We start from the raw sequence: 19,448 nt of genomic DNA, 5'->3' as shown, positions 1-19,448 counted from the left end.
CATATCCTGGAGTACAAGAGATTAAATAATTGAAGACTTCTTATTGTTAAGTGCCTTCCAGTTGGTTTTGACGCATAATGACCCTGTACATTGTTTCCTAGGAGGAGCTGATGGATTTGAACTGCCAGCCTGTGGTTTGCAGTCAAGTGCTGATTCTACAGTACCACACCAAGAGTTTAGGTGAAGATTAGGCACACTGAATCTAAATCACAGTCAACCTCAATTTCACCGTATGCTACTGTTACTAGGTGGCATCAGGTCACTTTCGACTCATGCACATCAGAATGAAACACTGCCTGGCCCAGCGCTGTACTCCTAATTGCTACGCCTCATTTCACTGCTGCTGCCACTATATCAATCCATCTCATCTCTTTTTCACTGACCCTCCACGTTTCCAAGCATGATGTCATCCCCTTCTCCAGAGACCGGCTCCTCCTGATAACATACTGAAGTAATTTTTTCTTCAGGTATTTTACGTAAAGTCTTAAATACAATAATTGCTTTTAAAATGAAAAATTATTAGGAAAGTGAAAAGGGATCAAAACTCATCTTTCCAAAATTATAAATGACAATGTTGATGGGATACGGGAATCAAACATTCAAAGTATCTCGTGCTACATCAGTAAATTTTATCTGAATATCAAAAAAATATAAGGGGCTTCAAAAAGTTCATTGAAAATGTTATTAGAAGATAATGGAATTATTTCACATACTTTTTGAAGCCCCCTCATTCCGACACAGATAATAGAACAATAAAGAGCTTAGAATCGTTAACATATTAAATGAGAAAGAAAAGAAATATTAAATAAATAGAAAGACACTTGGGTATCCGTATCTCACACTTTATGTAAAAATGATTATTAGATGGATTACAGTCAAAATATGAACAGAAAAACCTTAAACGTCTACAAAAAAAGAAAGAATAACTTTATGACCTCAGAATAGTAAAGGATTTATTTTTTAAATAATACAGGAAAATATTTTTTTAATTGATAATTACTACACTAAAATTTGTGAAGCGTTCCATTTTTTTTTCTTTTTTTTGAGTCCTGGTGTGGCACTGTAGGATAAGCAATGGACCCACAAGATCAGTTTGCACCACAAGGTCAGCAGTTCAAACTCACTAGCCACCCCTTGGAAGCAAGGTTGCTATGAGTTGGAAACAACTGACAGAACTTCACCACCAGCACATCCATCAACAGCAGGGAAGGGAAGAAAAACAAAGTGGAAAAAGAAAAAGAAAATGCTACAAGTAGGAGAATGTATTTGCAGCACAAAAAACAACAAAAGATCAGTATCTGCCAGGGCATCAAGACAGCAGAGTATGCAAAAGCACTGGCATAAACCCTGTACAACAAAGACATGGGCAATCACGTGAAACACATACAGGTAGTGATCCTGGAACCCTGAGCATCAGAGGATGCGGCAGAGGTGGGCTGAGGGCCAACAGGAAGAGGAAGCTGAACAGGAGCAGTGAGAGAAGAAAAACAGACAACCTGTGGGTTGGCAGCAACTTAAGTTTGGGCAGCAGCTGTTGATATGGCAGCCTGTAGGCAGGTGCAGGATGCAACTGGAGGCTGGTAGTAAGGGAGTGGAGTTTCCTTGTACCTGTGTCCTCTTGGTAGATGGGGTATATCCAGTCCCCATTCTCACCAATCCAGCTGCCAGTGGCACCCCTCCTGTGCAGCGTCTGCTCTGTCTTGTGTCAGGTGTCTAGCATAGCACTTCTGTTTCTGGAAGTGCAAGAACTCGACCTGAACTGTACTACACAAACACTTTTGGTCTCTACCACATCCACCAGCAGAACTCCAAAGAGGGTATACTCCAACATAATCAAACTTTTCAAAATCAAAGAAACAATCCTGAGAGTAGCTCAGAAGAAATGAAAAGTTATTTATAAAAAAAGAAGTAATAAGTCTCAGGAGGCCTGCTGTGGTAATGTAGGATAAGCAATGGACTGCAAGGTTGGTTTGAACCATAAGGTCGGTGGTTCAAACTCACCAGCTGCTCTTTGCAAACCCTATCCAGGGCCACCATGAGTTGGAACTGACTCAACGGCACTTAACAACAACAAGTAAGAACTAAGCTCTGATTTCTCAGCAGAAACCATGCAGGCAAGAAGAAAATGGAATGACATGTATAAACCTAAAAGAAAAAATTGCCAACCAAGAATCATATCCAGCAAAACTCATCAATTATGACTGCAAAATTACATCATTTTCAAACAAACAGAAATGAATTTGTAAAAACCAGACCAATCTTACAAAACTGTTAAAGGAGTTCTTTGGACAGAGAACCAAGAGCATTAGTCTAAGACTAACACACATGACAGTATCACCTAGACTAAACCCAGCTATAGATGCACACAAAGTAAAACACACCTGTAAGACTGAAAATAGAGGACCACAGATAACGTTGCAACAACAACAAAGCCCACAAAGTAAAACGAACTTCTATCAAATGAAGACATGAACAGATTTCAAGAAAAATAATATAATATAAATAAACTTAATTATAACCCTAAAAACTAGGCTAAGCTTTAACTCCTAGCCCTACTGCAACTCTTACCCAACACTAATCGTAGTCCTAATCATAACCCTAATAATAAACAAAGCCCTAGCATAGTGGTTACAAATCAGGCTGCTAACCTCAAGTTCAGCAGTTCGAAACTACCAGCCATTCCACGGGAGAAAGATGAAGCTTTCTGCTCCCATAAAGATTTACAGCCTTGGAAACCCTGTACAGGGTTACTATGAGTCAGAATCGACTCCATAGTACTTAACAACAAGTGCTAGCCAAGACCTAGCCATAGTCCCAAACCTAATCCTCACTCCTTACCCATCCCACCAAAAAAAATAGATCAGTGTTCAGAATATATAAAGAATTTCCACAAATAAATAATAAAAAGTAATCCAACTGAGCAAAGAATACGAAAAAGCAATTTGCCAGAGAGAGGAGGTAACCATGTCAAAAACCATGTAACTTGAAATGATATTCAACCTTATTAGTTGCCAGGGAAAAGCAAATTAAAACAATGAAATACCATTTCAGAGAAATCTAGAAAAATAAATGAACCTGACCAACTACACAAGTGGTGGGAAAGATGCAAAACAAATAAAAAATTAAAAAATAAACCATGTACTCTCACTGGGAGTGTAAACTGCACAACTACTTTGATCAATATGTTGGCTTATCTATAAAGTTGTTAAGAGTCATTGAGTTGATTCCGACTCATAATGACCCTGTGTAGGATTTCTGAGGAGCAACTGATGGATTTGAACTGCTGACTTGTGGTTAGCAGTCAAGTGTTTATCCCACAGCATAACATAAGAACTCTATGACTCAGCAATTTCACTGTAGATCTATCTTCTAGAAAAATTCTCACATTTGAACATAAGATGATACATACATGAATGCTGCATTATTTGCAAAAACAACCAACCAATCTAAACAGCTGTCTTAAATATCTAATGTTACTATAACAGAAATACAGTAACACTTATGTATGAGTAGGTTTTAAAAAACAGATGTTTACTCCCTCCCAGTCTGGGAGGTTACAAATCCAAAATCAGAACAACAGCTATAGAGGAAACGTTTCTCTCTCTACTGGTTCTGGAGGAAGATCCACGTGTCCTTTCAACATCTCCTTTCAGATGACAGTAGCAATTCTGAAAGATCTCCACTTGTCTTGGCATCACTCCCCCCTTGGTCTAGATTTTTCAGCCCAGGGACCCTAGGTCCAAAGGTCAAACTCTGCTCCCTTTCTCTCTGCTTGCTTCTATTTCCTTTTATGCCTTGTAAGATAAAAGGTGATACAGGCCAGACCTCAGGGAAAGTCACCATATGTGATCTGCTTGGAGTCCTGGTGTGGTGCTATAGGTTAAAGCGCTGAACTGCAAAGTCGTTTGAACAGTAAGGTCGGTGGTTCAAGCTCACCAGCCTCTCCTCAGAAACCCTATAGAGGGTCACTATGAGTCAGAACTGACTCCACCATGGCACTTAACAACAACAAACAATCCTGCCTCATTAGCACAATAAAGATCAAGATTTACAACACTTCACAACATAGCACTTGATCACACAATGGAGGAGTACAACACAATACTGGCAACTGTGGCCTAGCCATGTTGAAGCATATTTTTAAGGGACACAATTCAATACATAAGGCTCAATAACAAGTAAATGGAAAACAATATAGCATTCTCATGTAATAATACACAGTAGTGAAAAGGCATGTGGTCAACCTACATGCATCAATATGTACAAATCCTTAAAATTTAATTTCAATGGGGAAAAAAAAATTTTTTGAAGCCTATGTCCATAAAATACCACCAGTATCAGATAACATCAAATCACGACAATTCCTTAAAAAGATGTGCATAATTATATATACACATATATATACATATATACACACATATGTACATATATGTGAATACACACAATGTATTATATCTACTATATGGGCTAACACTACAAAGCAAGGGGCTTTTATTTTTGGAGGACTGCAACTGCATTTCTGGCGTCTGCCCCTGGAGGGGGAGCTGTAGTTAAGACCTCTCTTTCACTTCCCAATGTAGTCAATAAAGGTCCTTTGTGTTATCAAAAAAGAAAAAGGACAAAATTTAAGGTGATAGCTGTTCATGAAAGTGGAAAGAGCAATGGGATATTGATGGGATACATAGAGGGATTCAATTTTATCTGTAATATTTTGTTTCTTAAGGTAACTATTAAATATGTGTTAAATTATGCTCTATATATTGTTTTCATGCTAGATGGGCTTTTTGCTTCTGCACAGATTTACAGCCTCGGATTTACAGGGTCACTATGAGTAGGAACTGACTCAATGGCACTTAAAAACAACACCATATTGTTTTATACATATGAACACCATAAAAAGTTACCAAAGACCTCAAAATTATATATATTTATTTTTAAATACTGCAAACTTGCAGTTAAATAGTATAAATTCTTCACTTCTATTCCTCGCTCTGTTTTAACTAGCAACATACCATTTTTTCCCAAAGCAAGAGATTCATCACATACATCTAATTCATGACCATTGATATGTTTTCAAATGCCACAGAAACTAAACTGAAAAAGAGAAGTGGTGTTAAAAAAAAAATACTAAGACATCCTCCATCAGAAAACATGGGCATTCCTATTGTGAGAAAACCACATCAATGTATTCTCCATCCTCAAATAATGTGACAGTACTTTGTTGATAAATTCATGATAATTATCTGTATTTTTAATATAAATCCAAAACCTTAATTATTTCAACTAAAAGAAAACCAAGTATCTATTCATGACCAAACTAAAGTAGGATTAAGGAATGAAAGGGGAGTTTATTGAAATAAATGCATATTAAAGTTTAGCCTGGAGACTTCTAGCCATCACAGAAATCTATTTTGTTTAGTTAATGATCTTTCCAATCAGCAAAGGAGCTCATCAGTCTGTTAAGTCTTTATTTTGTCAAAATGAAATATATACAACTGAGTTGTGAATTGTTGTTGTTGTTAAGTGCCTTAGAGTCAGTTCTGACTCAAAGCAATCCTGTATAGGGTTTCCAAGGAGTGACTGGTGAGTCTGAACCACTGACCTTGCAGTTTAAACCAACCTTTCAGTCCTATGCATTAACCCGCAGCACCACACCAGGACTCCAGACATGCCCTAAACCAATGCCATGGAATCAATTCTGACTCAAGGCAACTCCATGTGTATCAGAGTAGAACTGTGCTCCATATAGTTTTCAATGACTGATTTTTCAGAAGTAAAATCCCCATGACTAAAACCTCTAAAGTTTAGGTCAACAGCCAAGTGTATTAGCCTAAGGTCATTATCCTGTCCTAAAGTTCTACTATGAAACCCTGGTGGTGCAGTGGTTAAGCACTTTGCTAACTAGAAAGCTGGCAGTTCAAACTTATCGATCACTCTGTGGGAGGAAAGATGTAACAATCTGTAAAGATTCTAGCCTTAGCAACCCCATGGAGATGTTCTACTATACCCTACAGTCACTGAGTCAGAATCAACTGGATGGCGACAGCTTTCTTTTGTTGTTTTTAAAGTTCTTAAAAACTGTAGGATCAGCACTAGACTGTGAACCACAAGGTCAGCAGTTCAAACCCACCAGCTGCTTCTCGGAAACCCTATACAGGGTCACTATGACTAGGAACTGACTCAACAGCACTTAACAACAACAACATTAGATTCCATATCACTTAAAGAAAATGTATTATAATAAATTTTTTAACAGCATATCTTTAAAAATGACAATTTTTCTATTTAATATGACACCCATCATCTGAGACCTCAAACACATGCCCCTGAATATCAAAATGCTTCTTCAAGTTTCTACAGTTTGCAGGTAGACACTTAATCTACTACTAATTAGCCAAGTGACATTGTATATGTTAGTTTGCATCTCTGTTCCTTATATAAATAATGGAGACAGCATAGGTGCCTATTTCATAGGACTTTCTTGAGGGCTAAAGAGTTGATATATGGAAAGCACTTAGAACAATGGCCACAACTAAATGCTAATACATGTTAGCAAATATTATAAAAATTTGTCAGTCTAAAGTCTACACACTCAAGAGGAATTATTTTCTGCTTTAAAATTTTTGTTAATACCATGTGTTTTCAGTAATGGAAGATAAGCTGACATCAACAAGGGAAAAAATGAGGTGATATGGATCTTTATACAATTATGTCAGACACATAGGTCCCAAGTAGATTCTGGTGGCAGGACTGTTGGGGTGAGGCCCATTTCTTCAGATTCAGTTATACAGTTAACACCAAGCAGCAGCACATACCACAACTGGGTAAGCAGTTTCCCAAAAAAACCTCAGGCTGAAATTGGTGGGCAATATATGCCCCATGAGGCACAAATGAAGACGGGAAAGACTACTGCTTCCCATACAAAAGGGTAATTTACAGCCCTATCCAATCCACTGATAAATTATATTCTCCAGATAACTTTCCTTCTATAATTTCCACTGTACTACCAAACTGTTAAAGGAAAGTCGATGGTTAAGTCTGTTTTATTTCACTTTGCATACAATTTCAATCAGTGAACTCTAGTCTCAAGGTTGCTATAGCCTGAGAACAGCTTGGCTCAAAACATTTTTTCCTTACTTTCCATGTAGAACTAGGATTCCCAAAGTTGGCATTTTCAGAAGTCTGAAAGTTGGAGCGTTAAGGTGTTATGTTATTAACATGTTTACATTGCTGACGTCAAATGGATCTTGGCGGGAAGCAGACTAGCAGAAAGATATTTACTTGTGCTTAACTGACTATGCAAAGACTTTTTACTGTGTGGATCATGACAAAACATGGACAACATTGCAAAGAGTAGGTATTCCAGGACACTTAATTGTGCTCAGGAGGAACCTGTGCATAGACCAAGTCGTTAAAACAAAACAAGGTGATGCTGAATGGCTTAAAATTAGAAAAGGCTGTGTTGTGTGCCAGGGTTGTAACAAATAGTTATTCTATTTGTATGCTGAGGAAATAACCCAAGAAACTGGATTATATGCAGAAAAACATGGTATCAAGATTGGAGAAAGACTCATTAATAATCTGCTATATACAGATGATACAACCTTGCTTGCTGGAAACAAAGAGGACTTAAAATACTTATAGATGAAGATCAAGACTGTAGCCTTCAGAATAGACTGCACCTCAAAGTAAAGAAAAGAAAAATCCTCACAACTGTACCAATAAATAATATTATAATAAATGGAGAAAAGACTAACATTATCAAAGATTTCATTTTGCTTGGATCCACAATCCACACTCCTGAAAGCAGCAAGCAGTCAGGAAATCAAAAGCTTGTACTGCATTACACAAATCTTCTGTAAAAGACCTCTTCTTAAAGTTTTAACACTTTAATGAGCATAGATAACATTTTGAGGACTAAGGTGCGCCTGACCTAAGTCATGGTATTTTCAGTCGCCTCCTATATATGTAAAAGTTGGACAATGAATAAGGAAGACTGATGAAGAATTGATGCATATGAATTAGTGTTGGAGAAGAATATTATACATAGACAGCCAGAAGACAAATCTGTGTTGGAAGAACAGCCAGAGTGTTCCTTCTAAGTTAGAATGCTGAGAGTTCGTCTCCCATACTTTGTACATATTATCAGGAGGGACAAGTCCCTGGAGAAGGACATCATGCTTAGTAAAGTGGAGAGTAATAAAAAAAGAGGAACCAATGAGATGGACTGACATGGTGACAAAAACAATGGGCTCAAACGTAATAACAACTGAAAGGATGACGTGGGACCAGGCAGTGTTTCATTCTGCTGTGCATAGGTCTCTATGAGTCAACTTGATGACACCTAACAACAACAGTTATGCTAGGAGGAACAAGTAGTGTGTTACAGACTATACTACTAGGGCTGCTCCTGAAGTCAAGTAGAGGAAAAAAGGTATGTTTTGTCTTTTACAAACAAGGTAACATTGATGTTCACAAAAGATTGTAACTTGACAAAAATGCTCAGGTGAGCAATTATGCTCACCTCCACATAAAAAATTTCTAACAATGTTCTAAAACCTCTAAAATGGCCAGAAAACAAAACACACACCACCAAAACCACAGGTTAAAAAGATTCAAAAAAATTTTCTAAATCCAAGTTGAACTGAATCATGGGTATCTTAAAAGACAAATCAAATTAGCACCACTGTAAAAATTTTTACTGACTTTTTGGTGAAAATTTAAATGGCAAGTTAGGTTACCATTTGACAATTTTCACACATTTATCACAATGTGTCAACACTGTCTTTAATTATGTTGTTATTCTTCTCCCAATACTCTAGTTTCCCTGCCCCAAACCAATCATATTTTTAGCAAATAAGCTAGAAGAGATTCTATTCTTTAGACATTTAATTCATATTCAAACTAATTTAATAATTGCAAAGCAGCTTTGAAAGTGACACATACCCAAGTTCTTTTGCATCAATTCCATAAATGACTCACTTCAAATCCACATAAATAGTCAAAGGATGCTCATATCCATAAACTTCTCAACCATTCTTAATTTTGCCTCCAGGTGCCAACCTTAGAACAGGCATGCACGGAGCAGTAATTTAAGATAGCAGTCCCAGGTGATGTAATCCATTAAGAGTTTGACAAATGAAAACGTCGGCAGTTCAAATTGATCCAGAAACACCTGAAAAGATAGGACTGGTGATCTGCTGCTGTAAGGTCACAGCCTTTAGAAGCCTATGGGGCAGTTCTACTCTGCACACATGGGGTCTCCAGGAGTTAAAACCAACTCAATGGCAACTGGACTGGTTAACTGGAATTAAAAAATTTTAAAAAGGACTAAAATTTACTCATATGCTGAAGGGTTCCCCAACAGAGAAAGCGGAAGATCAAATTGACAAAAACAACTTGAAAGATTAAATAGGTAATTTAGACAGCAGTGAGTTTAGGGTAATAGGGTTGGAACAACTCTGAAAAGGAGGGTGAGAATAGTTATACAACTTGAAGAATGTAATCAATTATAGATGTATGAGCTGTATAAAGTCTCAACAACAAACTTAAATTTTTTTTTAGTGAACAAAGGAGGAGAAATAATGAAATATTTCATTATTTCAAATGAAATAATAGATTAATCATCATCAATGGTTACTACAGAAATTAAGTGTGAGACCAGGGACTGACAACATGAACCCACTGGTCAATTTCAATATCTTATAAAGAAAAACAACCAGACAAACAATATGTGTCTCTTAAAGGAACACAATAACAGTACATTATACTAGCTACGAAGTATTCTTATCAAAATATCACACTAAAATCTGATAAACTGTAGATTAAATACCAATTCCCAGAAAACACAGAGAATGTGTTACACATGTTATAGAAACATATGTTATAGAAACATATTCAACAATCTCCAAACTGAGAATTCTACCAGGCAAATGACCTGGGTCCCCGCCCCCACAACAAATAAATGGCAAATTAAAAGACATAAACAAAAAGAGGTGACTTAGAGATTGAAAGATACATTACCCAAATTCTGGTTACGAATCGGGCTGCGAGCCACAAGGTCAGCAGTTCGAAACTACCAGTGGTTCTGTGGGAGAAAGATGAGGCGGTCTGCTCCTGTAAAGATTTACAGCCTCGGAAACCCTGTGTAGGGTCGCTATGAGTCGGAACCGACTCCATGGCACTTAACAACAACAACATGTATGAACATAAGGAGCTCTGGTAGTGCAGTGGTTACGAATCGGACTGCTAATCTCATGATCAGCAGTTCGAAACTAGCAGCTGTTACAAAGTAGAAAGATGAGACTTTCTGCTCCCATAAAGATTTATAGCCTGGGAAACCCTGTACAGTATCGCTATGAGTCAGAACCAACTCCACGGCACATAACGACAACAACATCTATGAGCATGATCCTGATTCAAAGAAAGCAACTGGGGGGAAAAAAGAAAATTAAGAAATGTAATATTGATATAAGGAATGATTTAATTTTAGGGGTGCTGATAGTACTGATTTATGTTAAGAGTGCTTAGTGTCAGTTTGTCATACTGTGGTGGCTTGCATATTGCTGTGATGCTGGAAGCTATGTCATCTGTACTTTAAATACTAGCAGGATCACCAATGGTGGACAGGTTTCAGCTGAGCTTATATACTAACTAGGAAGGAGAGAGAGATGGACTCCTTCCGAATATTAGTCACTGAAAACCTTATGAAAAGCAGTGGAATATTGTCAGATACTGTCACCAGAATATTGTCAGATGTAGTGCTGTAAGATGAGCCCCACAGGTTGGAAGGCATTCATCAGACAGCTGGAGAAGAGCTGACGCCTCAAAGTAGAGTCAACCATGATGATGCAAACAGAGTAAAGCTTTTGGGACCTTCACTTGCTGATGAGGTACAACTCAAAATGAGGAGAAACAACTGTAAACATCCATTAATCACTGGAACATGGAATAATACATGAGGTATGACTTTAGGAATATTGGAAGTTGTCAAAAATGAAATACAACACACACACATCGATACCGTAGGCATTAGTAAGCTGAAATGGACTGGCATTGGCCATTCTGAATCTGATAACCACATGATTTACTATGTGGGGAATGATAAATTGAAGAGGAATGGTATTGCCTTCATTATCAAAAAGAACATTTCAAGATCTATCTTGAAATACAAAGCTGTCTATGATTATATCCATATCCCAACAAGGACGATCAGTTTAATACAACTATTATTCAAATTTACACACTAAAGCCTGGGATGATGACATTGAAGAATTCTACCAACTTTTTCAGTCTTAAATTGATAAAAAAAATTAGCAATTAAGATGTATTGATAATTACTGGAGATTGGAATGCAAAATTTGGAGACAAAGAAGGAGGATCAGTCATTGGGAAATATGGCCTTAAAACAGAAACAATGCTGATGATCGCATGACAAAATTTTACAAGACCAATGACTTCTTCAGTGCAAATACCTTTTTAAAATAACATAAAAGACAACACAGAAATCAAACTGACTACATCTGTGGAAAACAAGACCAGGGGTAGACTGTGGAACAGACCATCAATTTCTCATATGCAAGTACAGGCTAAAGCTTAAGAAAATTAAAACAAGTACATGAGAGCCAATATATGACCTTGAACATATCCCACCACAGTTTAGAGATCATCTCAAAAACAGATTTGAAGCATGAGACCACTAATGACCAAAAACCAGAAGAGTTGCAGGATGACATCAAGAAAAGCAAAATATTATAATGAAAAGTGCAAAGACCTGGAGTTAGAAAACCAAAAGCTCAGCATTTCTCAAGCTAAAACAATTGAAAACAAATTCAAGCCTAAACTTTGAATACTGAAGGATATTATGGGCTCCTGATGTGGGACTGTAGGATCAGCACTGGACTGTGAATCATACAGTCGGCAATTCAAACCCACCAGCTACTCCTCGGAAACCCTACGGAATGTCGCTCAGTCAGAATCAACTCAACGGCATTTAACACCAATAACAATGGGCAAAATATTGTATGATGCAGAAAGAATCAAAAGAAGATGGGAGGACACAATAAAACATTAAAAAAAAAAAAAAGATGGAAGGAATACAAAGTCACTGCACTAAAAAAGAAATGGCTGATGTTAAACCATTTCAAGAGGTAACACATGATCAAGAGCCAATGATACTGAAAAAAGTTTAAGGTGCACTGCGAAGGCATTGGCAAAGAACATGGTTCTGAGAATTGTTGGACTACAAATTGAAATCTTTCAACAAACTGATGCAGCACTGGAGGCACTCTCTTATCTATTATCTAGAAACTTGGAAGACAGCTACCTGGCCAATTGATTGAATGAGATCTGTACTTGTTCTTATTTCAAAGAGAGGTGACCCAACAGAATGCAGAAATCATCACACAGTATCATTAATACCTCAGCAAATAAAACTTTGCTAAAGATAATTTAAAAACAGCTGCAACCTTACACTGACAGTGGACTGCTAGAGGCTCAATTAGATTCAGACGAGAATGTGGAACAAGGAATGTATCACTAATGATGCAGACGGATTTTGGCTGTAAGGAAGAGAACAGCAAAAAGATTTTTACCTGTGCTTTTTGATTATACAAAGACTTTTGATTGTGTGCATCATGACAAGCTATGGGCAACATTGCGGAGAATGAGTATTCCAGAATACTTAATTGTGTTCAAAATAACCTGTACATAGACCAAGAGGCAGTTGTTTGAGCAGATCAAGGGAACACTGAAAAGTTTAAAATTAGAAAAGGTGTGTGTCAGGGTTGTATACTTTCCCCATACTTATTCACTCTGTATGCTGAGCAAATAATCCGAGAAGCTGGGTTATATGAAGAAAAATGTGGCATCAGGATTGGAGGAGGACTCATTAACAACCTTCAATATGCAGCTGATATAATCTTGCTTACTGAAAGAGAAGAGGATTTAAAGTGCTTACTGATGAAGATCAAAGACCACAGCCTTCAGTTTGGGTTGCACCTCAATACAAAGAAAACAAAAATCCTCACCACTGGAGCCTTAAAACAGAAACAAAGCTGATGATCACATGACAGAATTTTACAAGACCAATGAGCAACATCCACTTAAATGGAGAGAAGATTGAAGTTGTCAAAGACTTCATTTTGATTTGATCAACCATCAACACTCATGGAAACAGTAGTCTAGAAACCAAACAACGTATTGCATTAGGCAAATCTACTGCACAAGACCACCTTAAAGTGTTCAAGAGCAAAGATGTCTGTTTGAAGACTAAGGTGCACCTGACCCAATCCATAGTATTTTCCATAGCCTCATATGGATGTGAAAGTTGGACAATGAATAAGAAAGGCCATAGAAGAATTGATGCATTTGGGTTATGGTGCTGGAGGAGCATATTACAAGTACCACAGACAGTCAAAAGAACAAACAAATCTGTATTGGAAGAAGTACAGTCAGAATGCTCCTTAGAAGCCAGGATATCGAAACTTCATCTCTCATACTTCGGACATGTTATCAGGAGGAACCAGTTCCTGGAGAAGGACACCATGGTTGGTAGAGCGGAGGATCAGCATAAAAGGTGACTGGCCTCAAAGAGGTGGATTGGCATAGTAGCGGCAACAACGGGCCCAGGACCAGGCAGTATTTCGTTCTGTTGTGCACAGGGTCGCTATGATTTGGTACCGACTCAATGGCACCTAAACAACAACTACAAACAACTCAATTTGTTCCTTCTTTTCTACCACTACTTCATCTTGTTGTTACAAGCCGCCGATCAGTTCCAACTCATAGCTAGCTACCCTGTATGTTTCTGAGGCTGTAAATCTTTGTGAAAAGTAGAAAGCCTCATCTTTCTCCCAGGGAGTGGCAGGTGGGTTCGAACTGCCAATCTTGTGGCTCAAAGTCCAGTGCTTATACTACAGAGTCAACATGCTCCCCCTTTCTTACTTTAGGCCCTCAATATCCTCACTTGTTGTTGTTGTTGTCAGGTGCCATCGAGTCGGAACCAACTCATAGCGACCCCATGCACAGCAGAACGAAACAATGCTTGATCCTGGGCCAACCTCACCACCGCTGCCACCCCCGAGTCCGTCAATGATGCCACCTGGCCGATCCATCTCGTTGGGGGTCTTCCTCTTTTGATCAAAGATGTCGGCTTGAAGACTAAGGTGCGCCTGACCCAAGCCATGGTATTTTCAATAACCTCATATGCATGCGAGAGCTGGACAGTGAATAAGGAAGACCACAGAATAATTGATGCTTCTGAGTTATGGTGTTGGAGGAGAATATTGAAAGTGCCATGGGTTGCCAAAAGAACCAACAGATCTATGCTGGAAGAAGTGCAGCCAGAGTGTTCCTTGGAGGCCAGGATGGCCAAACTTCATCTCTCACACTTCGGACATATTGTCAGGAGGGACCAGTCGCTGGAGAAGGATATCATGTTTGGTAAGGTGGAGGGCCAGAGAAAAAGAAGAAGATCCCCAGGGAGATGGATTGCCAAAGTGGCAGCATCAATGGGCTCAAGCATCATGGGCAACGATAGTGAGGTTGGCCCAGGATCAGGCAGTGTCTCACTCTGCTGTGCCTAAGGTCGCTATGAGTTGGTACCAACTCGATGGCACCTAACAATAACAGCAATATTTTTTTCAGTCTTCTAACATCCTCCTCCTTATATGTTTCTCTTTTCAGCTTAACTACACACCAATCCATCTTTCATACATGGATCCTCAACATCTCCTGAATAAAATCCAAACTCCTGTGCATAAACTATAGTGACCTCAGAAATCTGTAGTTTTACAACACTCCAATACATTATCCCATACTATACTCATTTCAAGCTATGTACAATACTTACACAGTAGTTCCCAGAACAAACTAAAGACACTCTTCTAAAGCTCGGTTCCTTCAGAATAAATCTAATAAATCACTGCCCTGTCTATCTCAATGTGAATTTCAGTTTCTTCTGATTCTACAAAACACACCTGTACTATTGGCTCCCTTGCAACCCTACTCAGGACTCTTTCTCTCCCTGATTACATTGTATTTGCATAGTGAAATCATGCAATACCACACTATCCTTGCATGCCTGAGACACAGCAAACATTCACTACAAGTTTTATGAAGTAATGTATGCATCTACCAATGCACAAGTAAACCGGTAAGTCTTTTATAAGTACAGGCAGTCCCCTGCTTAAAAACAAAATTAGTTCCCAAGTAAGCCTTTAAGCAGAATTTGTACGTAAGCTGAAACAGGTGTGTAATTTAGCATTACTGTAGTGCAAGATAAGGCCTTTTCAATTATTTAAAATAGCACATGCAGCAAGTGACCGTGATTGCAATAAAATTATGTGTTGTGAGTTGTTTCAATCATTTCAAAGTGAGGGTAAATTTACTTAAACATTAAATTACAAGTAAGAGTTGTCCAAGGAGCTCTGGTAACGTAGTGGTTATGAGTAGGGCTGCTAGCCTCAAGGTCAGCAGTTCGAAACTACCAGCTGTTCCATGGGAGAAAGATGAGACTTTCTGCTCCCATAAAGATTTACAGCCTTGGAAACCATATGCAGGGTCACTATGTGTCAGAACTGACTTCACCACCACCATGAGTTGTTCAAGGAGCCCTGGTGGCACAGTGTGTTAAGTGTTGGGCTGCTAACCACAGGGTAGACAGTTTGAATCCACCACCAGCTCTGGGGGAGAACGATGAGACTATCTGTTCCTGTAAATTTACAGCCTGAAACTGTATGGAACAGTTCTCTGTCCTATACGGTCTCTTTGTTGTTTGTTGTTGTTAAGTGCCGTCAAGAACATTGTAACTTACAGAGACCCTGTATAGGGTTTCCAAGGAGTGGCTAGTAGATTTGAAATGCTGAACTTGTGGTTTATCCTTCAGCACCGTGAGTCTGAATCAACTCAGTGGCAGTGGACTTGGCCTTTTCTTGAGAAAAAAAAAAAAAAAAAGAGCTGTCCACTGCTGTAACCCATAACTCACTATCATTCAAATACTGTGTTTGCTGTTGTTGTTAAGTGCCACTGAGTCAGTTCCAACTTATAGCAACCCTGTATATATTTCTGAGGCGTGCCTGGTGAGTTTGAACTACCAGCATTGTGGTTCAAACTGACCTTGTGGTCTTGTGCTTATCGTACAACTGCACACTAGGACTTATTACAATACTGTTTGTTGTTGAGTCAGTTCCGACTCAGCCACCTCTATAGGGTTCACAAGGGTTTCAACTGCAGACCTTGTGTTTATCAGTCCAGTGCTGATCCTAGCTGTCCGAAAATAAGGCACTTGCCTAACATATCTTAGCTGCTTCTGAGCCTTGCACAGTGCTCGGAATATATTAAACACTACATCAATGATGGACTCCTGGAGTGGCACTGTGGGTAAATGCAATGGTCTGAATCACAAGGTCGGCAATTCAAGCCCACTAGCCACTCCTTGGAAACCCTATACAGGGTAACTTATGGGTCAGATTCCCCTTGATGGCACTTAACAACAACAAAATCAATGACTATCAAATAAGAAAAACAAGTATTTCCAGTAAACATAGCAGACTTTACAAAATTTTACTCTACCTCAATTTCTTACTCTTCTTAATATTGTTTTTTGTATGTTTTTGTAGTCAGTGGCTACATAGTTTCAAAGCTTTTTGAAACACACTAAAAAATCTATATGGTCTGTTTGAGTGTCAAAATAGAAAATGTTCCCCAGAAGCAAATGCCTTAGAAATAATACAGCCTAAAAATACAAGTAACAAACTTTTATATCTCGATGTTGACCTAAAATTGAGGAAACAAAACAGATTATCATTATTGAATGAATAACCAAGGTTGTTAGGTTATCCACCCGTTTCACTATAATTTAATTAGAAACTGTCAAGGAAGTCATACAACTTATTAAGAGTCAGAACTCAAGAAGTATAAAATATAAAGTCAGACTCTTAATTTCAATTTTTAAAGTGAGAATTTCACATTGCAGAATCAATAGCCTTAAGAGTTAACATGTCTATAAATTTTAAGAGTTAGTTCAACCAATACTGAGTATCTATAATGTGTCAAGAACCAAAACTACTTTATGAAGACATTGTTTGAGGGAGCACATCTGCTATTAAAAAAAAAGAAAAAGAAAGAAAAGACAACATAAATGGAAGGGCGAAAGGCAAAAGACATTTAGACCACACAATTTTTGAAGTCTGAATTTCAAAATATGCAGACACCAAGACATTCAAGTAAGAGGCTGGATTTGAGAAGGGGAGGTAAGTAAGGCTAAGAAATTAGACTTTCAATGGTTGTTCTAAGAAAAGCTGGGGATAAATGGCCTTGAAATTGATGGATCATATTCTAACGATTCAGATATTGAAATAACTTCAAATGCATACTAGTTATCTTCTAAAAAAGGAACAACTATCGCTAGTAATCAGTACTAATGGTTTGTTTTTACAAAAAACAAAAAGGCACTATAGTTCAACTTTTCGTCCCAAAATAGACGCCCTTAAATCAATTTCATTTTTAAGTAAAAATTTTAAAATGTAGCGTTGGTAAAGGAACTTAACAACCCATTTCTTTTTACTGATTTTCCCAAAGAAGAAGACGGAATATAGTGGACGATACAATATTTAGTCAGAGTATAACCACTTTGTAGTATAAAGAAAACCCTGCTTTCAGTTTTGTCAGGCACTTGGATTGGTTTCCAGAGAAAAATAAACCTGCCAAACTCCAGCAGAGGGAGAATTGTTTGCACAAAGCTTATCAAGTTTAAGTACCGATCAGAACTATGTATCTTGCTTTTCATGTCCCTGATCTAAATTCTCTTTTTAAGAAATCTGAATTTGGCTCTTGACTGTACCAAGAGCTGCAATGCACCGCTTGCCCTCTCCTCCTTACGCTGCAGTTTGAAATATACGACTAAGCCCTTCTCTAGGGCAACACATGAGGTAGTTTGACATATATCCTGACAACACATCGCTTTGGTACCTACAGCAGCACCCCAATGAAATCCTTTAATTCTTGTGAAAGAAAATTCCAAACCAGACCTACAGTCAATATCGTCAAACCCCTCCCCTTTGACTCCACAAGGGAAATGTACCTGTAGAGCACCCGCTGCGCGGCAAACAAGGCACAGCTCCAAAACCTTTTTTGTTCCCTTCCAATCCCTCCTTTCCATCCTGAACTTGAGCTGAGCATTTGGCTCCCTTATCTGGCAGCCACTGGCGCCAGGGGACCGCGCTCTCAGGAGGTGCAGAGCTTGGAAGCTGAGCCCTGCGTCTGGTGCGCTGCGGCCGCTTGGCTCAGCCAGGTATTCCCTGGCTCACGCGCCGCTGCCGCCTCGAGGGGCCTCGCTGAAGCCGGATCTCCGCTAGGGAGATTCCCAAGACCGACAGTCGTGCCAGATTTGCCACCTGCTTCCCGCCCCTCACCACGAACTGCACACCCGACCCGCCAGGACAACTCCGGAAGTCTCTAAGCAATTCGATGATCTTTAGCCCCAAGGAACACAGCACCCACACACACACACTTGTCTCTCCGGTCCTCCCCTTCCCTGCCCGCAACCCCAGAGACACAGCCCGCCCGGCCTGCGTGGGTCCAGTACCATTCTCCTCACGGGGCGGACTCCGGAAGGGCAGAAACTCCACCTCCTCCTCCTCCGCGGCCTGTAGCCATCTATTGGAAAGCGTCTCCGGAGGCGGCAGGAGAAGCCGCCGGACAAGGACTGCCCAAGGAAATCTTCTCAGAACTAACTCAGCTCCGGCGCTAGCAGCAGAAGCTGAGTCTTTCATAATTGTGCGACCAACTACTCCGGGTGACTGGCCACAGGGACGCGCCCGCGCCCGCCTCCGCCGGCGACGGGGCTGCAGACAGACCACGTGAGGGGCGCGTTGTGTGCGTCACCGCCCGCGGGCCAGGTCACGTGAAGGGCGCGCGCTCCCTCACTTCCAGGCCTCTTCCTTAAGAGCCGCGCGCACGCGCCGGGCACGAGCGCCTCTTCCCACCCTCTTTCCTGGTGTGGGTGGGGTGTTCCCAGGTCGCTATTGGATACCTAGGCGGGACTTCCACAAACGTTTCCCTCTGCTCGCTTGGGAGAATCTGAAGAAGGAGTATTTGAGTTAAGGTTCTAGGCGGCTTGGGTCCATGCTGGATTTGCAGCATGATCTCAAATCGGTTAACTGGGCCTAGCCTAGCCTCTGCACGGCACTCTCAAGCAGCATTTCTCAAGCTCTTCGCTGTGTCTCAGACAGGGTGGCGGCTTTAAATACTACTCTCCATGTTCAAAATGAGAAACTGTCTTCTTACCCCAAATCATGCATTTAGGATTTTTGTCAGTTACAGCTCTTTGGGTTTTAACTGGACTTTACTTCCAATGAGATCGTCTATAGACACATAAGGGGCTCTGGTAGCGTAGTGGTTACGAATTGGGCTGCTATTCTCAATGTCAGTAGTTCGAAACTGCCAGC

The 19,448-nt window shown here is 39.6% G+C and overlaps 1 protein-coding gene across 2 annotated transcripts in view; it reads right to left on the bottom strand.

Annotated features, from left to right (window-relative positions):
* The window catches only part of TRPM7 (transient receptor potential cation channel, subfamily M, member 7), a 150,426-nt gene extending 131,555 nt beyond the window's left edge, over positions 1–18,871 (bottom strand). Inside the window, exon 1 of one of the 2 annotated variants that reach the window (XM_006831653.1) lies at positions 18,587–18,871. In XM_006831653.1, the coding sequence (XP_006831716.1) occupies positions 18,587–18,589 (3 nt within the window). In that variant the 5' untranslated portion in view covers positions 18,590–18,871. The remainder of the gene's footprint in view (positions 1–18,586) is intronic. The other variant, XM_006831654.1, reaches the window with a different exon arrangement.
* Positions 18,872–19,448: the final 577 nt, after the last annotated feature.

The sequence above is a fragment of the Chrysochloris asiatica genome, unplaced genomic scaffold, assembly GCF_000296735.1.
Source record: "Chrysochloris asiatica unplaced genomic scaffold, ChrAsi1.0 scaffold00004, whole genome shotgun sequence".
In the NCBI taxonomy this organism is placed as follows: Eukaryota; Metazoa; Chordata; class Mammalia; order Afrosoricida; family Chrysochloridae; genus Chrysochloris; species Chrysochloris asiatica.
Note: the sequence above shows the minus strand (reverse complement) of the source record. Positions and strands in the feature narration are given on the sequence as shown.